Raw genomic sequence first — 20,000 nt, 5'->3', positions numbered from 1 at the left:
GAGCAGATGTATTGATAGAAATAAAAGATGATGTAGCGAGAGAGAGAGAATGAGTGATTGAAGGACATAGAAAGGAGAGAGAGAAGGAGAAATGGATAGAGAAGGTCAGACGGATGGAAGAAGAAAGATGAGTATAAAAGATGGACAAATGGAAAATGAGGGACAGGAGGAGGGACTGATGGAAGGAGATGATGGGGATGAAAGTAGCGGCTGGAGAAATACAAATAATAGAAAGATATAAATGGAAGAAAATGGATGGATTGAGAGATATATATATATATAGGGACTGAGCAGGTGGTGGTGGTTGTTGGGGACTGAGAGCAGGTGGTGGTAGTGGTCAGGGACTGAGAGCAGGTGGTGGTGGTGGTCAGGGACTGAGAGCAGGTGGTGGTGGTGGTCAGGACTGAGAGCAGGTGGTGGTGGTGGGGACTGAGAGCAGGTGGTGGTGGTGGTGATCAGGACTGAGAGCAGGTGGTGGTGGTGGTGGTGGTGGTGATCAGGGACTGAGAGCAGGTGGTGGTGGTGATCAGGGACTGAGCAGGTGGTGGTGGTGGTGATCAGGGACTGAGAGCAGGTGGTGGTGGTGGTGGTGGTGGTGGTGATCAGGGACTGAGAGCAGGTGGTGGTGGTGATCAGGGACTGAGAGCAGGTGGTGGTGGTGGTGATCAGGGACTGAGAGCAGATGGTGGTGGTGGTCAGGGACTGAGAGCAGGTGGTGGTGGTGATCAGGGACTGAGAGCAGGTGGTGGTGGTGGTGATCAGGGACTGAGAGCAGGTGGTGGTGGTCAGGGACTGAGAGCAGGTGGTGGTGGTCAGGGACTGAGAGCAGGTGGTGGTGGTGGTGGTCAGGACTGAGAGCAGGTGGTGGTGGTGGTGGTGGTGGTCAGGGACTGAGAGCAGGTGGTGGTGGTGGTGGTGGTGGTGGTGGGGACTGAGAGCAGGTGGTGGTGGTCCGGGAGTGAGAGCAGGTGGTGGTGGTTTGGGAGTGAGAGCAGGTGGTGGTGGTTTGGGAGTGAGAGCAGGTGGTGGTGGTGGTGGTCAGGGACTGAGAGCAGGTGGTGGTGGTGGTTTGGGAGTGAGAGCAGGTGGTAGTGATTTGGGAGTGAGAGCAGGTGGTGGTGGTGGTGGTCAGGGACTGAGAGCAGGTGGTGGTGGTGGTTTGGGAGTGAGAGCAGGTGGTGGTGGTCAGGGACTGAGAGCAGCAGGTGGTGGTGGTGTTCAGGGACTGAGAGCAGGTGGTGGTGGTCCGGGAGTGAGAGCAGGTGGTGGTGGTGGTCAGGGACTGAGAGAAGGTGGTGGTGGTGATGATCAGGGACTGAGAGCAGGTGGTGGTGGTCAGGGACTGAGAGCAGGTGGTGGTGGTGGTGGTCAGGGACTGAGAGCAGCAGGTGGTGGTGGTGGTGGTAGAGAATGGTAGAGCAGGTAGAGAATGTTCTTGTGAAAACCAGACGTTTGGTTTTATCACCGTAATTAAAGAATAGAAAAATAAAGAGCTGGAACGTTTACAAAGCCTTTAAGTTAACGACCAATAAAATGAAAGATTTAATTACAGTGACAGAAACAGGATGAGCAGAGCATCATCATCATCATCATTATTATTATTATTATTCTTCATTTATCGTTGTACATCATTACATTTCTCACCTCTCTCTCTCTCTCTCTCTCTCTCTCGCTCTCTCTCTCTTTTGTATTTCTTTCTCTCTCTCTCTCTCTCTCTTTCTCTCTCTCTTTTGTATTTCTTTCTCTCTCTCTCTCTCTCTCTCTCTCTCTCTCTCTCTCTCTTTTGTATTTCTTTCTCTCTCTTTCTCTCGTGTCTTTAGTTCAGCAGTGATTTAGTTTCCATCATGGAGAGCGAGGTTGGTATGGAGACCCGGACGCCTCTCGGCCCTCTGACTCCCTCACAGCAGAACGGCGAAGGCAGTGCTCCAGATTTCTCCAAACTCACGGCGTCTCAGTTCGGCATCACCCCCAGCAGCTTCACCACTTTCCCCAAAGACAAAGGTGAAAGAAAGCAGCACTTTTCTCCTCTCAGTGAAGCGATGTAGCAGATCTCATCCCTCTGCTCCGTTTCTCCCCCAGATAAATCCAGAGTGGCCCAGCTGAAGTCCAGGAGAAGATCCAGCATCGGCGTCAGAGGATCTCCTGAAACCAACTCTCTCATCTGCTTCAGAGCCAAGCAGGTCATGAAGACACCTCCTTCTCTTCCTCCTCGCACTCCTCCTCCTCGCACTCCTCAGGTGTGGAATTACGCCGTCACTTACCCTCATTTTATTTCTCGATTTATTTTTTAATGAAGTCTTTATCGATCATCATGTCGCCATCAGATTTCTTATATCCCTTCTTCTGTTTTTCTTTCTTTCCTCCTTTTTGTTCCCTGCTTCCTTCTTTTCTCTTTTCTTCCATTCCTTTTCCTTAATTGTCTCTTTTCCCCTTCCTCCCTCCTTTCATTTTCTTTCTTTTCCCTGTCCTTCTCTTTCTTTTTTCCTTCTCTACCTTTCTGCTTTTTCTCTACTTTTCTTTCTTTCTTTCTTTCTTTCTTTCTTTCTTTCTTTCTTTTTACCTTTTTCTTCCCTTCTTTTTCAACCTCTCACTTTATTTTTAATTTCCTTTTTCTTTTCTCTACTTTTCTTTTAAAACTTCAGTTCTTCCTTCACTTTATTTTTTTTACCCTCTTATTTTTTATTTTCTTTTTTTCACCATGTCCCCTTTATTCCTTTTTTCTTCTTCCTTTTCTCATGTCTTTTGATTCCTTTCATTTCTCTCCCTCTGTTTTTTCTCTTCCTTTACCCCACTCCCTCTCTTTTTTCTCTTTCTTTACCCACGCTATTATTGTTGGTCTCCTGGTTGTGAGTGAAGGTGGAATCAGGAGCCTCTGTCAGTAAGATGATGAGGAAGTTTGCACGTGTGTGTGTAACTGATTTCCGTGTCCTTCTAAAGCACTTGCTGGAGAGTCCCCTGTTTTCGGGCCGTGACTCCATAAAGCAGAAGATGGCCGCTTTCCAGCGTCTGATGGAAACGGACGAGGAGAACACGGTGATGATGAAGGAGGAAGAGGAGGGAGTGAGACACACCCAGTCTGGTTAGTTTCAGTTTGTGTTTATTTTTATATTCAGATCATCATGGAACTAACTGTAAATGGGGAAAACCAGTAGAGCAGAGACGAGAGACATGAAGGAACCTGAAGAACCAGCGGGGTTACAACGTTCATAGAGAACATCCATCAGCTTCCTTGAGTCTATTGCAGTAAGAAAGTGAAGTAAAATAATAATTCCTAAGCGAGTGTTCGTGGATCCTGAGGAGGAGATTTTTCCATTTGGCCCAGATCATTAGACCTTCTCCAGGTTTCTCCCATCTCCCCACCAATGCCCAACCAATACGATCATCAGGTTCTCGGTCACCTTCTCTCCTCACCAAGATCCTTCTCATCCACTCGCTCAGCTCTAAGAAAAGTCCTGGTGGTTCTAAACATCTTCTACATTAGAGTTTTGAGTGACAATGTGCTCCTGGGAAGCATCCATGCAACAGAAATGGAGGAACTCCTCATCCTCTTCAGATCTTTTGTTTCTGAGAATCTGCACTCCGACCTTCTCCCAGATGCTTTCAGTCTTCTGGAGGTGTGTGTTTCCAAACCTAGTGAATGCACCACAGGTGGAGTCCAGTCAGTGTGTAGAACCTTCTTGGAGAAGATTAGATTAGATACAATATCAGTCGTATCTCGGGTTGTGAAAAGGCGGAACGTGTCTGGGATCTTTCCAGAAACTTTCCATTTGGAATTTTATCTGGGGAATTTGAGAAAATATTCAATGTTGGAAACTTAACCAGGAATTTATAGGAATTTCCTGGAAATTCATGGGAATTTATGGGAATTAAGTCGAACTTTTGGGAATATAAACATTTTGTCCGGTCATAAGCTCACATGCACGCAAACTGATACAGATTTTAAAAACATTTTTCACTTTGATTTACTTGTCAGTATAATTTTGGTGCACAATACTTACACACCGCACAAGGACGTTGAAAAGTTTCCAGTTTAAAAAATTCACCTAATTTTGCAGCCCTAAATCGTATTTGATTTATCGCCCTCTTGTGGTCCTGTGAAGCTATTAAGTCATCGCTGGGGGTTAAAAATGATAAATGATTCACTGTAAAACAGCCGGAACATAGAAGTATAAAGGCTTCCTTTGCATTTGCAGACGTTAACAACCATCCGGAGGAGAGCGAGAACCGACTCGCTCCCGTAACCCCGCCACTATCCAAGAGACGCCGCAGGGGAACTCCTCATCGGAGTGCGTGGGAGCAGCAGATCGATGAGGAGCCGCTGTCGAGTTCACACACACTCCGAAACACGAGCACGAGGTCAGCGCACTGAACAATAACACACGCATGCACACACACACACACACACACGCATACAGACACGCATACAGACACATACACATCACCTCTGGACGTGTTGTTGGAGAAAAACGTTCAGTTTCCAGATGGTAATCGTAACTTTACTCCAACCCTATTGAACAATAAATGTGAACGCTGACTGCACCCCAGAGTCTCCTCACCTTCTCACCTACATCAGTACCTGTCTTTACTAACACCCTTGTAGCTGAATGAATCTCCAAACTCTAGTGGAACATCTTCCCAGATGAGCAGAGCTCATTAAAAGAGCAAAATGTAAACTGAATGTGAAATGGGATGTTTAGAAAGCACATAGTCAGATGTCTACAAACCCAATAATATACATGATAATTAACACCCGAAACACTTCATTTGATTCTGACCAATCAGGATCTAGAATTCTTATGTAAACTCCTGCACACTCGTCTGTGATCAGGGATACGTTTTTTTCTTTTTTCTCTTTCTCTCTTTTTCTCTTTTTTCAAATTGGCTTGAAAACAAAACGGCGTCGTGGTCGTCTAATTAGCGCCATCTTTCAGCAGAAAAGCATCAGGGATGACGTCTCACCCCGGGAGACGGGTTAAAGGCTTCGTGTTCAATTTCCTTAAAAAAAATGATAACCATCAGGAAGCACAACAGGACGGCGTTGGCGCTAAGCGCTAGGCTCGAGTTTTACTGCCTAATTTGCTTCATTTATTTTATATCTTTTTTTATAACAATTATCAGGAACACAACGGGACTGCATTTACACGAGACGCAGTCAGAACAGGTAGCGGAGATGATGAGGAGCATCACAAATTTCCACTCTCGTTTCATTTTATGAATAAAATATGCGGAACAAAACAGCGCTTAGTAACACCACAGGGCACGCTGTGAGGAGAAGAATCCACGCTAAGGTGCGGATGGAGAGTCCACGAGATGTTTTATAATTTTATGTCCTGAAGTCTTTTTTTCTCCAATACCACAGCGATCAGCTAACGGTTTTAATTTTAGATGTTATAATAAGAGTTTTATTCAGCGTGTGTGAACGAGATTTTGTCAGTGTGCGTAGGAATTCTTGCCAGCATGTACAAAGTCTTGCCACTGTGCATGTACTCATTTGCATTCTCGTTGGTGTGCGTATAAATTCTTCCCAAACGCGTCCAAATTTTTGCCAGTGTGCGTATAAATTCTCGTCTACGAATTCTTGCCAACTTGTTTGCGAATTTACGGGCGTGCGTATAAATTCTTGGCAGCAAGTTTTCCCTCCGGATCCTTGTTCATATATGAACAAATTTTTGCCTACGAATTCTTGCCAGCATGCATGCAAATGTTTTTCCTATGAATCCTTTAGCAATTTATGAACAAACGTTTGCCTATGAATCCTCGCCAACATGCGTACGAATTCCTTCCAGCTTGCGTAAAAATGCCAACCTGCATACGTCTATAAATTCTCGTCGGTGTGAATATGGATTCCTGCTTTCAGGCATACGAATTTTTACCCATGAATCCTTGCCAGCACGCCTATAAATTCATGCCAAAGTACGTACAAATGCCTTCCTACGAATTCCAGTCAACAGTCGTACGGATTTTTGCCAGTGCATCCTTTCTAACTCGCGTATTAATTCTTGTCATCATGCGTACGAATACGCGACGCACAAACCAATTTTTTCATCATTTATTTAATAAATTTTTTATGACAATTATCAGGAACACAACGGGACTGCGTTTACACAAGACACCGTCAGAACAGGCAGTGGAGATGATGAGGAGCATCACCAATTTCCACTCTCGTTTTATTTTAGGAGTAAAATATGTGGAACAGAACAGCGCTTAGTAACACCACAGGGCACGCTGCGAGAGGAGATGAATCGACGTTAAGGTGCGGAAGGGGAGTCCGCGAGATGATTTCAATTTTATGTCCTGAAGTCTTTTATTCCTCCTATACAACAGCGATTAGCTGTGTGACGCACAAACCAATTTTTGCCTACAAAACCATGTGAATGCGCGTACGGATTCTTGGCAATGTGCATGCCAATCTTTGCCTACGAATTGTTGTCGGCGCATGTACACATCCTTGCGATTATGCGTACGAATTCTCGCGAGCATGGATATGCATTTTTGCCACCGTGTGCATGAAGTCTTGCGAACATACGGACGAATTCTTGCCAACAATTCCTTGCCAGCGTGCGTACGAATGCTCTCCAACGTGCACATGAATCTAAATTCTCACCAACATACTTCGGAATTCTTGCCAATGTGTGTGTGCAAATAAATGACGGTTTACACACACACCAGATTTTTATAAGGCGTAGGTTTTTTTCTTTGTCAGGATAACATCTGGTTTTCTAGATTTTTTTCTCCTCCTGTATTTACATAAAATATTTTAGGGTAATAAATCCCAGCATTCTTTTCTTTTCTTTTTTTCTTTCCCCACACATAGCAGAGTTGTTCAGCGTCAAGGGCATTCGCTTCACCCGCTTTCTTATCAGAGTTGGTGGAAGTAACCAAGCTGACCTATAAAAGTTAGACATCAATAAAAGGGCAACGCGCTACACAGATTGTACGGATTTGTTCTCAGTACACGTTGCATCACACGGCGATGATTTATCTCCCTTTACCTCGTGCTGGCCTCAGCGGACTCGAACATACGGAGCAGATGGGCTGAGCTGGCACACAAAATAGAGCAAAGCTAAAACAGTGTAACAAAATCCATTAACGCCAAACATTGTGGGGTCTTCTTTCTGTTCACTTCTAGGTGGAGTTCAAAAGCCCCAAGATGGTACAGAGTCTGGGTTTGGGTTTGGACTCGCAGTCTCAGCTCTTGTCTTTACCCATGCTGTCCAAGCCCGAGCTGATCAAAACAGGTACGTCCTGCATACAATACAGGTTGACCAATAGTGGATTTTACAGCTACCGCTAGCTAGGTCAGATCATAGTTACCTATTAATCCAGTTAATGCCAATTAATCAACCGATAATGGTTTGATAAATGGATAAAAAAATGTATACTGGATGCTATACAACCTATTTTTTATTTATTTATTATATATATACATTTTCATATATTAATATTCATAAATATTGAGGAAAACAAGACATTTAAACTTCAAAAGTAACACTGAATACATCAAAACAGTTGCATCTAAAATAAATATTAGACACATCAAATAATACTTCACTGACTCGCCTCTAGAGGCCGCTCTCGTGCTGTATACCACAACCAGGAAAAACTATCATTATGGATTTTTGCTAATAGTTCCAGCAATCTAGTACGAATCGGTCGACCTCTTGTCTGTGTCTTGTATGTGTGTGTGTGTGTGTATGTATGTATGTATGTATGTATGTGTATGTGTGTGTGTATATATATATATATATATATATATATATATATATATATATATATATATATATATATATATATATATATATATATACTTGTATTTATTTATTTTTTCCCCTTTACTAAGCAGCTAATGTGCAGCTGGCCTGATGTGTACCGAATCTAGACACAGCTAGATTTTATGGCTAACGGTTTGTGGACACCTGACCATAAGATTAGTGTGTGCTTCTTTTTGAACATCCCATTCCACATTTAATCCCCATAACTGTTCCACTTGTCTGGGCAGATGTTTCATTACATTTTGTGGAAATTCAAACAGCCACAAGGGTGTTGGTAAAGTCAGGTACTGATGTGGGTGATGTGAGGAGGCCTGGGGTGCAGTCAGTGTTCACATTCATCCATGTTCGATAGGTTTTAGAGCTCTATAGCACAAGATCTTCCACTCCAACCCATGTGAAGCAGATCATCATGGAGCTGGCTTTGTGCACAGGGATACTGTCATGCTGGAACAGTTCAAGTGAAGGAAAAATCTAATGCTGCAGCATCCGATACAATTGTGTGCCTCTAACTTTGTGGGAACAGTTCGGAGAAGAACCACATCTTGCTGAAGTCAGGTGTCTCAATACTTTTGGTATTGTAGTAAATGAAACTAGTTTAGTAATCGATTTTGCGTGAGGTCTACACCATCGAGACAGAGCTACAAAATGTTAAATATTTTCAGGAAAAAATGCGTCAAGTATTTTTCCGTATCGTTTGTGTTTCTGTGCCTTCAGGAGAGGCAGACGTCTCGTCTGCGTCCAAAAAGAAGCGCGTTCGTTTCGGCGCTCCTCTCTCCCCCGAGTTCTTCGACAAAACTCTCCCCCCCAGTACCCCGCTTCAGAAAGGTGCCACGCCCGCCTGCCCGCCCTCGTCCACAGGGCGCAAACACTCCCTCCTCAAAACACCACAGAGGTTCGAGTCTCTGCCTCAGCCTGATTTCAGCAGTCCTGCAGGAAACGGAGCATCGCCGGCTCTGAACACACACTCCTACTGCAACCGAGGAGACACCGATGAGGTGTTCCTGGACTTTCAGAAGGTCTGATGTTTGTTAATGTTTTGTAGCTAATATATAATATCAGGGGTGTAGCGGTACACGTGTACTGAATGCATTCCTTTTTACGTGCAGAACATAGTCACAACCTAAGTTTCCTCAGGAACATATAAAGTGGCGGACCGCAAGCTTGTTTAGTCTGTAGGGGTTTTTTATTATTATTATTATTATTTTTACTTTTAATTTTTAAACTTTAAATATAGAAAACAACGCCAGGGGTAGAAAAAGAAACTAGAGTTAGCGCAGTGTCACTGTGGCCACTCGCTCTGTACTGGAAATAAGATTTGATTTGTGTATGCATGCAAACATTAAAGAATCACGTGCACTAGCGTTAGCCTTTAGCCATTTCCCCAATACCATCGTTTTGGCTTCGGTACAATACCAGAATGTAATACCTCGGTATCGATACTAAATCAATACCATAAGTGTCAAATAACCAGCCTCAAAAGATAAGTGAATGGAAAACAATTTTATTTTAATAATAATAGATGCATAAACTTTTACATCTGATTTTATTTCACTACTGAAATCTGCACTTGTGTATGTTGTGGTCATGATACAATTATTTATTATATTTTTATCAGATTTTAAAGTGAAAATAAATTGGGGTCAGAGGGAAAAAAAAAAAAAAGATTTAAATAATAATAGAGATTTTAAAAAAAAAGGGATTTTAAAAAGAAATTAAAAATGAAAACGGAATTTAAAAAAAAATATAAATAGAAATTATGAATTATAACCGAATTATAAGCCGAAAACTGACCACCATCTTATTTTAAATTATTTAAATCCTTTTTGCATAATTGATTGTATTAATATTAGACTTTTTTAATTTTGTGAAATTTTATTAACCTGAACTGAAAAACTACAAACCAATAAAATAATTACACTTAAAAAAAAAAATTTTTTTTTTTTGAAAAAATAAACAAAAGTATCAAACTAAATATTAAACAATATGTTTAAGAACAAACTTACATATATTATTCTCCATTGAGTTCTTTTTAATTTAATAAAATGTAAGTTATTGTGCAAAACAACAGTAATACAAACTAGAACCAACTTTAAACAGCCACAAGTCGATAAAGTTTTTAAAGCTACACAAATTTTTATGTGACTTCACGTAGCAAATTAGACTGATTTCTATTTCAATAAAAGTGGCAGGTTTCCCTTCAAGAGCAACAGCTACTCGGCTTTCTGGCAGAAGAGACGGTTTAAAAGTATTAAAACTATACAAGGAATTAAAATTAAAAATTTTTATTTTTTTTTAAGTGATTAAAAAAGGGTTAAAATTTTTTAAAAAGATTCAAAATAAAATTATTACAAAATTTACATTGATTAAAATTAGGGGGATTCAGAAAATGATAAAAAAAAAAATCCAAAGATTAAGTAAAGTAAAATTTGATGAAAAAGAAAAAAGAATAGGGGTTAAATGGTAGAATAAATTTTTTTATTTTAGACATTTTAAAGGATAAAAGTAGTCCCTTAAAAAGAAAAGAAGTTTTCAGTTTAGCTGAAACCGGATATTTGAGCAGATTGATGTCTCATGTTACTGTAACGCTGGACGTAAACCTGTAACATGCATGTAGCTGAATATAATGAGAGTTATTTCTATCTGCTTGTAGATTGCTTTCCCCATCATGGATGAGGAGTACGATAATCCCCCAGGGGACAGTACAGGTAATTTATTCAATTTATACACAAATATGATATCAGTATTCTTATCAAATTAAAAAAAAATTATTTCTATTAAATATCAAAGAATATAAAAAAGATAACTATTATAAACGTATTTTTGTGTGTTTCACAATTTTCTTTTAACAATTTGTTGGTTATTATTACATTATGGTTAAATTGTTTTATAAGATTTGTCTTTTGCAATAAAAAGTTTATTTATTATATCATACAAACAATTTTTTAAATAAATATTTAATAAAAAATTCAATAAACAATGTTACCTAGTTATAGTGTTATCAGTTTGTTATAATATAGTTTATATTTATATCTGTAAATATACTAACAATTAATAAAAATCATCATAATTAATAAATGTAAAACAATCGATTTTTAAGACGACACATTTGACGTATCCTACATCATTTAAAAACTCTTAATTGTGATATTGTGGGTTTTTTATTTTTACCACTTTCATACCCTCATGGATGAAACGCTACATTACTGTCAGTTACTTTATAAACAGTTGTGCTTCGTACAGCTTCAGCTGAAATTGTCTCTCTCGCAGCACATCACGACGCACTCAGTAAACAAACCGAGACGACCGACGCTGCTGTTCGAGAAGATGAAGGAAGCCATATTTCCTGTACAGCTGCTCCCGAGCATCCTGATCATCCTCCAACAGGTGATTTTTTTATTATTTTCTTTTTATTGTTAATATTAAAATTGATCGCTCTGTTTGAGACTCATGCACGAGTTCACCTCGTATACGAACTGTTCTATTGGTTTATTGGGGAAGCAGACTATAGATAAAATGTTTAATCGGGTTTGCTGATTAATCAGCACTGATAGCTGATGGTTCCAGTGATCAATTATCAACAGAAATCCATACCGATAGTTTTTCCGGCTTCTGGTCCGCTGTCGTTACAAAAGCGGCCTCTAGAGGTGAATCACGTGCTGTACAAGTTCAGTACTATTTACCATGGAGTGTCATGTTTTTTAAAAACCGTTCGATTAAATCGTTTGATTAATCAGTTAAGGAACGTTCCAACCTCTAGAGCCGACTTTGTGTCAGTTTTAACCATGAGTTTTTTTAACTAATGAGATCGGCTACACACGTGCATGCTTTATACTGATAATAAGCAATGCAGAGGAAAGTGTGTGTGTGAGTAGATATTTCCTACAGGCCTCTCTCTCTCTCTCTCTCTCTCTCTCTCTCTCTCTCTCTCTCTCTCTCTCTCTCTCTCTTTGTTATTTTTTCTTCCTTGTGTTGATGATGAAGAGAACACACAGGCAGCAGAAACCAATTCAGTGTTCCTGCTGCAGGATGAATAACTGAACGTAATTCTTTTTGTTAAAATTTCCTCTTGTTGAGACCTTCATGTATAATCGATGGAGGTACCGAGGGAAGGAATGAAGAAAAGCAGGATGAGCGAGGGATTGAGAAAGAAAAGAATGATGGAAAGAGGAAGGAAGGTTGCAGTATTGATCAAGGAAGAGGAAGGATGGGAGAGAGGAATAAGGGAATGGAGAGAATGAGGAGAGTAGGTTTGAGAGAGGAGGAAAGGATGGTTGGAGAAGTGGAATGTAGAGAGGGAGGATGAGTGTTTTTAAAGTCCTGGAGTGTAAACGCTGTTCTATAAAACACAAGTCTAAAATCCACCAGTAGGGGGCGACATGATGATCAGTTAAGAAGATCTAACTTGAAAAAAAGACTAGATTTCTACATACTTTGTGCGTGTGTGTGTGTGTGTGTGTGTGTGTGTGTGTGTGTGTGTGAGAGAGAGAGTCTGATGACAGTCTAAAGTCAATTCCCTGACAGGAAGAAGATAAGGGTTCTAAAATAGGTGTAATATGATCACTAGTCCGCTCTATTATTTATTTAGCGTCGATTTATTTTCCCTCACCAGAAGTTGTGTTACAGTAATCAACTGTGTGTGTTTTGCAGAGCTCAGGATCGAACAAGAAGAGCAGCATCAGCTTTTAGAGACCCTCCAGTTTTCCATCGAGTCGTCCACCGAGGCTCCTCGCTCTCGTGGGAGAAAAAGGAAGGTGAGATCCAAGAGCTTCTCATGTAGAACCTTTCTCAAGTAATTTTAAGAATGTTCTCACTTTGATATCAGTCACGCATGTAAAATAACAGCGTGTGTGTGTGTGTGTGTGTGTGTGTGTGTGTGTGTGTGTGTGTGTGTGTGTCAGCAACCAGCCAAGAGCGAGATGACGGAGGCCAGAAGGAGCTCTCGCTCTGCTGCCGAATCCGCCAAGGGCAAAATCAAGGTTTTTTCTTTTTTTTTAAATAAAAAAAAAGATGTAGAGCACTGTCTTACACAGTGCTCTACATCTTCTCTCTCTGCATTTCCGTTTCAGCTTTCAGTGCATTTCTAATGTAATATTTCCCAGTCTGTGCAAGCGTTTTGGAGATGGCCTTATAACCCCTGAGTGTGTACTGTAGAAGAAAAAAAAACACAGGGGTTATAAGGACATCTCCAACACATTTCTGTAGATAACCTTTTTTTATTTTTTTTATAACATTTGCACTCTCCTGTCTCTCTCCAGTGCTAATGTAAATACACTCCTAGCTGAATGCAGAAGTTTGTTTTTTGAATCAAAGCAATAAAAGGAAAGGTGGTGTTCTGATTTGTGTAAATCGGGCCATTTCATAGAGGAATCTTCTCTTCAAAAACTCCGTAGCGAATGCAAACTCATGTCCTTTGTGATATTTGTTTGGTGGGAATCTCCTGGTAAAATAAAACGAGCAAAGATGACTTCTGACTTTGGTTTTGTTCTTTGGCAGATCATTTTGATATTCCAGAGTATGGGAAAAGCATGGGGTCTCTGAGATGAACAGTGCTAGTATGAACCCGGAGAACTCTTTAGTTTTGAGGCAAATAATTTTAGGATCATTGTGATATTTGGCCAATGATCTGCCATCATTCATGCCAATCTGAATAAAATTCTGATTTCTTTAAAGACCTCATCAGCGAAGAAGCGATTCGGAGCGAAGGAGGTGGACCGCTCGCTCTACGGCAAGAGAGACTACGCCTCCAAAAACCCTCTTCTCAGCCCCATCGTAGAGTCCGCGGCCTCCAGCCTGAGCTGCACCCCGACACAACCCCGTACAGGCAAGATCTCACACCTTCTCACTGCACCCAGCATCTTTATTAGTTGCGCAAAAATAATACAGAAAGTATCTGAAATGAATAAAAGTCGTAGATCTCTATAGGGTCCTTCTTGCAGCAGGAACTTTGTCAAACATTAGTATTTGTTAGGGGTGTAACGGTACAGAAAATTCACTGTTCAGTGTGGAGCTGAAACGATTCCTCGAGTAACTCCAATATTTCGAATACAAAATAATCATCAAGGCTTCGTTTAGTCCGTTTATCTACACACAGAGCATTGTGTTTCCCCTCGGACCATTATTACTGACGCACCAGCTGCTAAACTCTGGCGCGCACTGGGCAGGTGAACACAAAAGACGCTGCAGAATGAAAAACAAAGGAACGGAAAGAAAACGGCGAGAAGATTCATGTGGAAGCTCGTTTCCGCTACATAATAAAGATTTGACTTCTCTTAATTACGAGGTTTTTTTCCCTCACAATTCCAAGGTTTTTTTTTTTCTTTAGCCAATCGGGCAACCTCGCCCCTCTGTAGAAAAACGCATCAGCCAACCGACAGCACCGAGGTGTAAATAAACGAAAAGGAAACGTCTGTCGTATCAGTGCCGCTCGGCGTACGCTCGGGTTTCGCCCGGTCTCCGTTCAAATTAAAACCGCTGGACCTGAACTTCAATTATTGTCTCGTATGGAAGTCCGTGTTTTATTCCGATCTTCTGTTTTTAATTCCGAGCGTGAAGAACAGTCAGAGCCGTCACAGCGTCGCTGGAGCGTCAGTACCAGCTCTTTATTTAAATCCCGTCCACGTTCTCCATCAAATGAGCTGCGCTGAAGATCCTGTACTGAAGATCCTGTAACACGCCTGACTATTAAATATCCAGATTTGTGTGTGAGGAATGCGAGATATAAGAGATATATATATATATATATATATATATATATATAGATAGATAGATAGATAGATAGATAGATAGATAGATAGATAGATAGATAGATAGATAGATAGATAGATAGATATGTCTTGTCTCTTGTGATGATATTAAAATGGAACAGGGCAGATCATGATCAGGTTGCCAGATTGGGTGCATATAATCTAAATTAAAGCAATGCATTTAAAAAAAGTTTGTAAACTTCCTGCCAGGAAGTAACCATTACTTTATCGTCCCTCACAGATGAGAACCCCGACTCTAGTCCTGCTTTTAACACTAATCCGAGTGAAACCGCATCGTCTGGCACCACGGCTGATCTGGTGGCCGCGGCCGCTCTGTGGCGTCGTCGTTTCTTACGTCACACCAAAGACACCAAATCGGACGGCAACCAGAGCGCCGAGAGCGAGGGACCTGTCTCTACTGTCCAATCAGAAACCGAGGTGAAGTCTGAGGGTGGACGAGTGAGCGCTGGGAGACCTGCTCGAGGAAGGAGGAACTCAGCAGGCCGGCGCCAGAGTTGGGGTGGCGCTAGAGTGCTGGACGAGTGTGAGGATGGAGATAAGAAGTCTGAGGTCCATCAAACCGAATCCAACCAGGAAAGTAGAAAAACAGAACCGAGGGGACGGAAGAGAGCTGGAAGGAGATCCCGCTCTGTAGAGGAGACCCAGGAAGAGCTAGAACAAAGAGGGTTAGATAAGACGTGTGAGGACACGGTGGAATGTGCAGGGGACGAGAAAGAAGAAGCGGAGAAGAACGACGAGGACATGAGGCAGACTGCAGGACATGAAGTGGAGGAGAAAAAAACGGAGGATGTGAGACAGTCTTTAGGAACTGAAGAAGTCAAGAAGAATGACATGGACATGAGAGAGACTTCAGAACAGAAAGCTGAGGAGAAGAACCACGAGGACATTCATCCGTCTTCTGTCCCTTTAGAAACCCTGGAAACCTGGCAGCAGCCCGACTTCTGCATCGAGGACATCCTGAAGCCCGTAGCAAAGAGTCGCGGCTCGGTGAGACGCAGCCTGAGACACCGCAGCAGCATGGATGTCCTGGCCAAAGGTCTCGCCTGGGTGGAGCACACGTCCCCGCAGATGAACACCACAAACCAGAGGAGGACACGTGGCAGACTGAGCGCCGTCTCTCAGCCTCCTCCGTTTCCCGACGAGAAACCACTCGAGATCTGCCACTGACTCCAGCACATCGTTTTTATAATTTTATATGATTTTACATGATTGTAGTTCGGCCCTGGTGTTAGTGTTATTCTGTATCACAAATCGCTTCTGCTTCAGATTTGACTCCTTCACAAGGTCCATGATTGACTGAGAATCTCACCAACATCAGGTTGGATTTTTTTTTATTATTATTCGTTCCTACATAACACTTCCATCTCATATGTACAACTACAGCAACCAGATTAAACTAAATCCCGAACAAATACAGAAAAAAAGTTTGGATTGTTTCTTTATTATCGAAGCGTCGCAGATGAACGTACGTGGAGTCTACACTTTACACCTTTTTACCTTCTCTTTTTATTCATTACTTCACTTGCTCTTCTTTTCTTTATCTATTCCTTACTTTTTTTGTTTGTTGCTCTTTTTCTCTTCATTATTTGTTTTTGTTTCCTCTTTGCTTCATTCTTATTGACTTGTTTTCTTACGTTTTCTCTTTATCACTTTTATTTATTTATTTTTGGATTATTGATTCTTTTTCTTTTTTTTTCATTTTATCAATTTTTTATATTTTTTTTCTCTGTTTATAAAAAAAATTAATTGTTAAAACATTGATATTCATTCTTCTTTTTTTTTAGTATTTTACTATTATTTTATTCCTTCAATTTTCCTTTTTGTTCCATCTTCACCTTCTAAATATTGTTGCTTTAAAAAAATTTTTCTTAATAAAGTCCTTTTTTTAATTTTTTATTTTAGCTCTCACTTTTTATCTTTTTCTTTTTTTCATGTTTTATTTGATTGTATTTTATTTCCTAGTGTGTTCTTTGTGTAATTTTGTGCTCTGTCCAGCAGAGGGCGATCTGGCTCTTTAAATGTAGAAGATGTGCCAGGCGCGTAAACGATATGATGATTTTGTCCTCGTGGTTCTCAAAATCTATTGAAATCCCTCTGTTTCTTACAAATAACTCAACAAACTCTGGATTTTATTCCTTCATGTGCTCGAAGAACAGATACACTGCTGTCAATTGCCACTGCAGAGTAAAGATACACAAAAATAAACAGTTTATCTTTAAAAACATTTGGTCCCCATTAGCTGTTATTATGAGCTTCACACTTCTGGGTAGTTTGGGGAAGAACCACATCTGGCTTCATGTCAGGTGTCACGGTGTTTCTGCTTATATTTTGTATACGAGGGAATGAAAAAGGTTCTATTTGAATTGCAAAAAGTTTAGCAATAAAACGTAATTTTCCAGTTTAAAGACATTAGTGTGTGTTTAACAAATCTCACAACACGTCGAACATTTTACTTGTTTCGTTTTTGTTTTTTGGACTCCAGTTGAGTTGCTCATCATGGACATTTAACGCACACAAACCCCGCTGCTGCTGCCACTTATTACCTTCAGTCATTTGTCACACTGCAATTGTCACACCACTTTAACGCAAAACTCCATTTGAACAACAAAAAAGTCTTCTGCTTATTGAACATGAGGTCAAACTGGTATTGGTGCAGGACCTAACTCCTTTTTCCCTGAATTCTGCGAGCCAAACACTCATTATCCAGAATGTGTGGTGAATGAATGGATCTCTTTTTGAACCTGTTTGGTTAGAAGGTTCTCCTACTCACAGGTTTGTACAAGGTGGTATCGAAAAGTACCAGTTAAGACTAGTTTTGTAACTCGCCAGCAGATGGCAGCACAGGGCTGCACGTGCAGTCACAGGCAGCACCAAACCTTATAAGTCAGTGTGCCAAAAGACATGGTCCTGTGTACATGGGAGCTGGTGATGTTCTTTCCACATGCATTACCATGTCTGTGATTTCATTGTGGATGGCAAGTTAGAATCCCGTGTTACCAAGCTCCTCCTCACACACGAGTTTCTCGCAGGAAACGACTTGATGTCACTTCCAAACACACCCCACTCACCAGATTTGGCTCCTGCCGACTTCACCCTCTTCCCAAAGATAAAGATCTGACTCAAAGGTCGCCGCTTTGACACACCGCTGCTGAGATCTGACACGAATCGCAGAAGGGGTTTGACACGCTTCGAAAACTTCCAGGACACATTCCAGAAGTGGGAGGAGCTCTGTATTGCTGTGCGAGGAGACTATTTTGAAGGTGATGGTGTGTAAACGTTCAGAGCTCGACTCACCTTGTAATGCGTTATCGTTTCTATAGTAACCGCTTGAGACCTACATGGAAGGTCTCCAGGGTTTGCACTTTGAGAGTCAGGGCTAAAGGAGAGCTGAGACACGTACGTAAAATAATTAGAAGTACAGGTGTTTCAGAAACTAGCTTAACGCCTAAATTGTTGATCATAAGGTACGTAAGGATTTTATCTTTCCAAAAAAAAAAAACAAGCGGAGAGGGTTTAGTTGAAGAACCAACCCTGAATCTCTGGCCGTTTTTCTCGTATGGAAATGTGAACACTGAACATCATCGTTATCGCTTGTTTAAAAACAAGAGGTCTTTAAGTAAAAAAAATAAAGCATTGCTGAGACATGAAACATGGGACCAAATAAAGCAGGTGTCCTGGACACAGGATGGTTCATAGATTCACAGTTTTTGACATGGAGTCAGATCGCCATCTAGTGGACGGAAAAGCCACAAAGATGCCTTCAGGGGAAATGTTTGTGATGCATACTGTATATGTAAATACATGTTTATATAGGAAGGGGTTGTACAAGAGCGCCATCTATTGGACGGAAAGATCCTCGAGGTTCTTTGGGATGTCTTTAAAATGCAATGTGTGTTAAAAAAAAAGTTTCAAATGTGCTTTAGAGAAATTAAAACAAATCGACTCCATTTTTTTCCTACACTTTATTTTACTAAGTAAATCAGATTAATTGTGTTCGGAGTGGGATTTTCCCCAAGCCGTCTGGCCTCGTGTGCCCTCTGAGGCTCATCTGCAGACGCCTCCCATGTGTGTGAGGCTGTTGGAGTCCTAATGGTTGTACTAACTGTTTGTTCCCATCCACAGTGGTATGGACGGAGGGAAAGGGAGGGAAGGAAGGTGTTAGGGAGGGTGAAGGCGGCTTAGCGCCAGAACAATGAGCCCTTTTGACCGGAGAGAAGCCCCTCAAGACATGTGGCCTCCTGTCACCGTGGCAACAAGCACCGTCCCACCCCTCGACCCCCTCGTGGGACGGCGTGCTAGCTGACAGCTGGAGAAGGAGACGAAAATGGAGTCTCTTTCACCAGGAGCGTCCTCCACTTTGTTCTCTCCCACGAGTTTGGTTTTGTTTTCCCGCCTCCTGGTCAGCAGCAGAAGTCTCACCCAAGTTGTACTTTTTGAATATCCCGATCGGACCATGCTGAGTTCAGGGTTATTATAGTTTAGATCATTTGAAGATGAGATTTATTCAGTTCACAAACATTTCATTTTGCATATATATTAATTCATTATATGTACAAAAGTTTGTGTCCACCTGACCATAAGATTGGCGTGTGCTTCTTGTTGAATGTTCCTTTCCACCTTCAGTCCACATTTGCTATTATAATAAGCTCCACTCTTCTACGAAGATGTTCCACTAGATTTTGTGGGGATTCATTAAGCCCTAAGTGTGTTAGTAAAGTCAGGTGCTGCTGTAGGTGAGAAGGTGAAGAGGTCTGGGGTGCAGTCAGCATTCACATTCATCCCAAAGGTGTTCAATAGGGTTGGCACACTTTTGCAGATCTTCCATTCCAGGTCTTCATGGAGCTGGCTTGGTGCACAGGGTATCATCATCATGCTGGAATAGTTTTGGGTCTCCTAGTTCAAGTGAATGCATAATTTCATGCTACTGCATCCAAAGGCAGTTTGGTGAAGAAGCACATATGGCCAAAGAATGTATATTGAAGAATGTAGCTTTTTTTAACGATGATAACCTTGCTCCAGTTCACACAAACTTCATGAGGTCTTTAGATACGTCATGTGACCTTCTCAGCTGTGGCTCATTGTGTGAGTGGTGTTAGGAGGTTTTGTCTAAACCCTGACCATTTATGCTTTAACAACAAAAGGGGAATAATAACCCATGGCTGTGATGGGTCCAATCTTAGAGAACATTGAGTCATCAAAACTTCCCCAGAAGTGTTGAGCTATAAAATTTGAAAAGGAAAAGCTTTAATGTATTTGGTGTCTAAAGACTTAAAAGATGTTCACAAACACTGATTCTGGTTTCAGGGCCACTTTTACCGTTCAATCTAAAACAAATTCTTACTTTAAGCTCTGCTCCTGAAGACATCGGTGCTAATTTAATAATAGCCTCAGGCCTAAATCCTCCAAGGGCTCATTTAACAAACTTAACTTGAGCTGATGAGGAATCGAGCCGACTCTGAAGATG

At 41.3% G+C, this 20,000-nt stretch overlaps 1 protein-coding gene across 1 annotated transcript in view; it reads left to right on the top strand.

Moving 5' to 3' along the window:
- The window catches only part of cdca2 (cell division cycle associated 2), a 16,221-nt gene extending 273 nt beyond the window's left edge, over positions 1–15,948 (top strand). The window contains exons 2-15 of the mRNA XM_046842228.1: positions 1,821–2,001; positions 2,080–2,237; positions 2,938–3,079; positions 4,194–4,356; positions 5,119–5,161; positions 7,130–7,238; positions 8,487–8,788; positions 10,423–10,477; positions 11,013–11,156; positions 11,769–11,773; positions 12,416–12,523; positions 12,671–12,748; positions 13,443–13,593; positions 14,757–15,948. Coding sequence (XP_046698184.1) covers positions 1,821–2,001; positions 2,080–2,237; positions 2,938–3,079; positions 4,194–4,356; positions 5,119–5,161; positions 7,130–7,238; positions 8,487–8,788; positions 10,423–10,477; positions 11,013–11,156; positions 11,769–11,773; positions 12,416–12,523; positions 12,671–12,748; positions 13,443–13,593; positions 14,757–15,703 — 2,586 coding nt within the window. The 3' untranslated portion in view covers positions 15,704–15,948. The remainder of the gene's footprint in view (positions 1–1,820; positions 2,002–2,079; positions 2,238–2,937; positions 3,080–4,193; positions 4,357–5,118; positions 5,162–7,129; positions 7,239–8,486; positions 8,789–10,422; positions 10,478–11,012; positions 11,157–11,768; positions 11,774–12,415; positions 12,524–12,670; positions 12,749–13,442; positions 13,594–14,756) is intronic.
- Positions 15,949–20,000: the final 4,052 nt, after the last annotated feature.

This window comes from Silurus meridionalis, chromosome 27 (assembly GCF_014805685.1).
Source record: "Silurus meridionalis isolate SWU-2019-XX chromosome 27, ASM1480568v1, whole genome shotgun sequence".
NCBI lineage: Eukaryota > Metazoa > Chordata > Actinopteri > Siluriformes > Siluridae > Silurus > Silurus meridionalis.
This window is presented reverse-complemented; position numbering and strand designations above follow the sequence as displayed.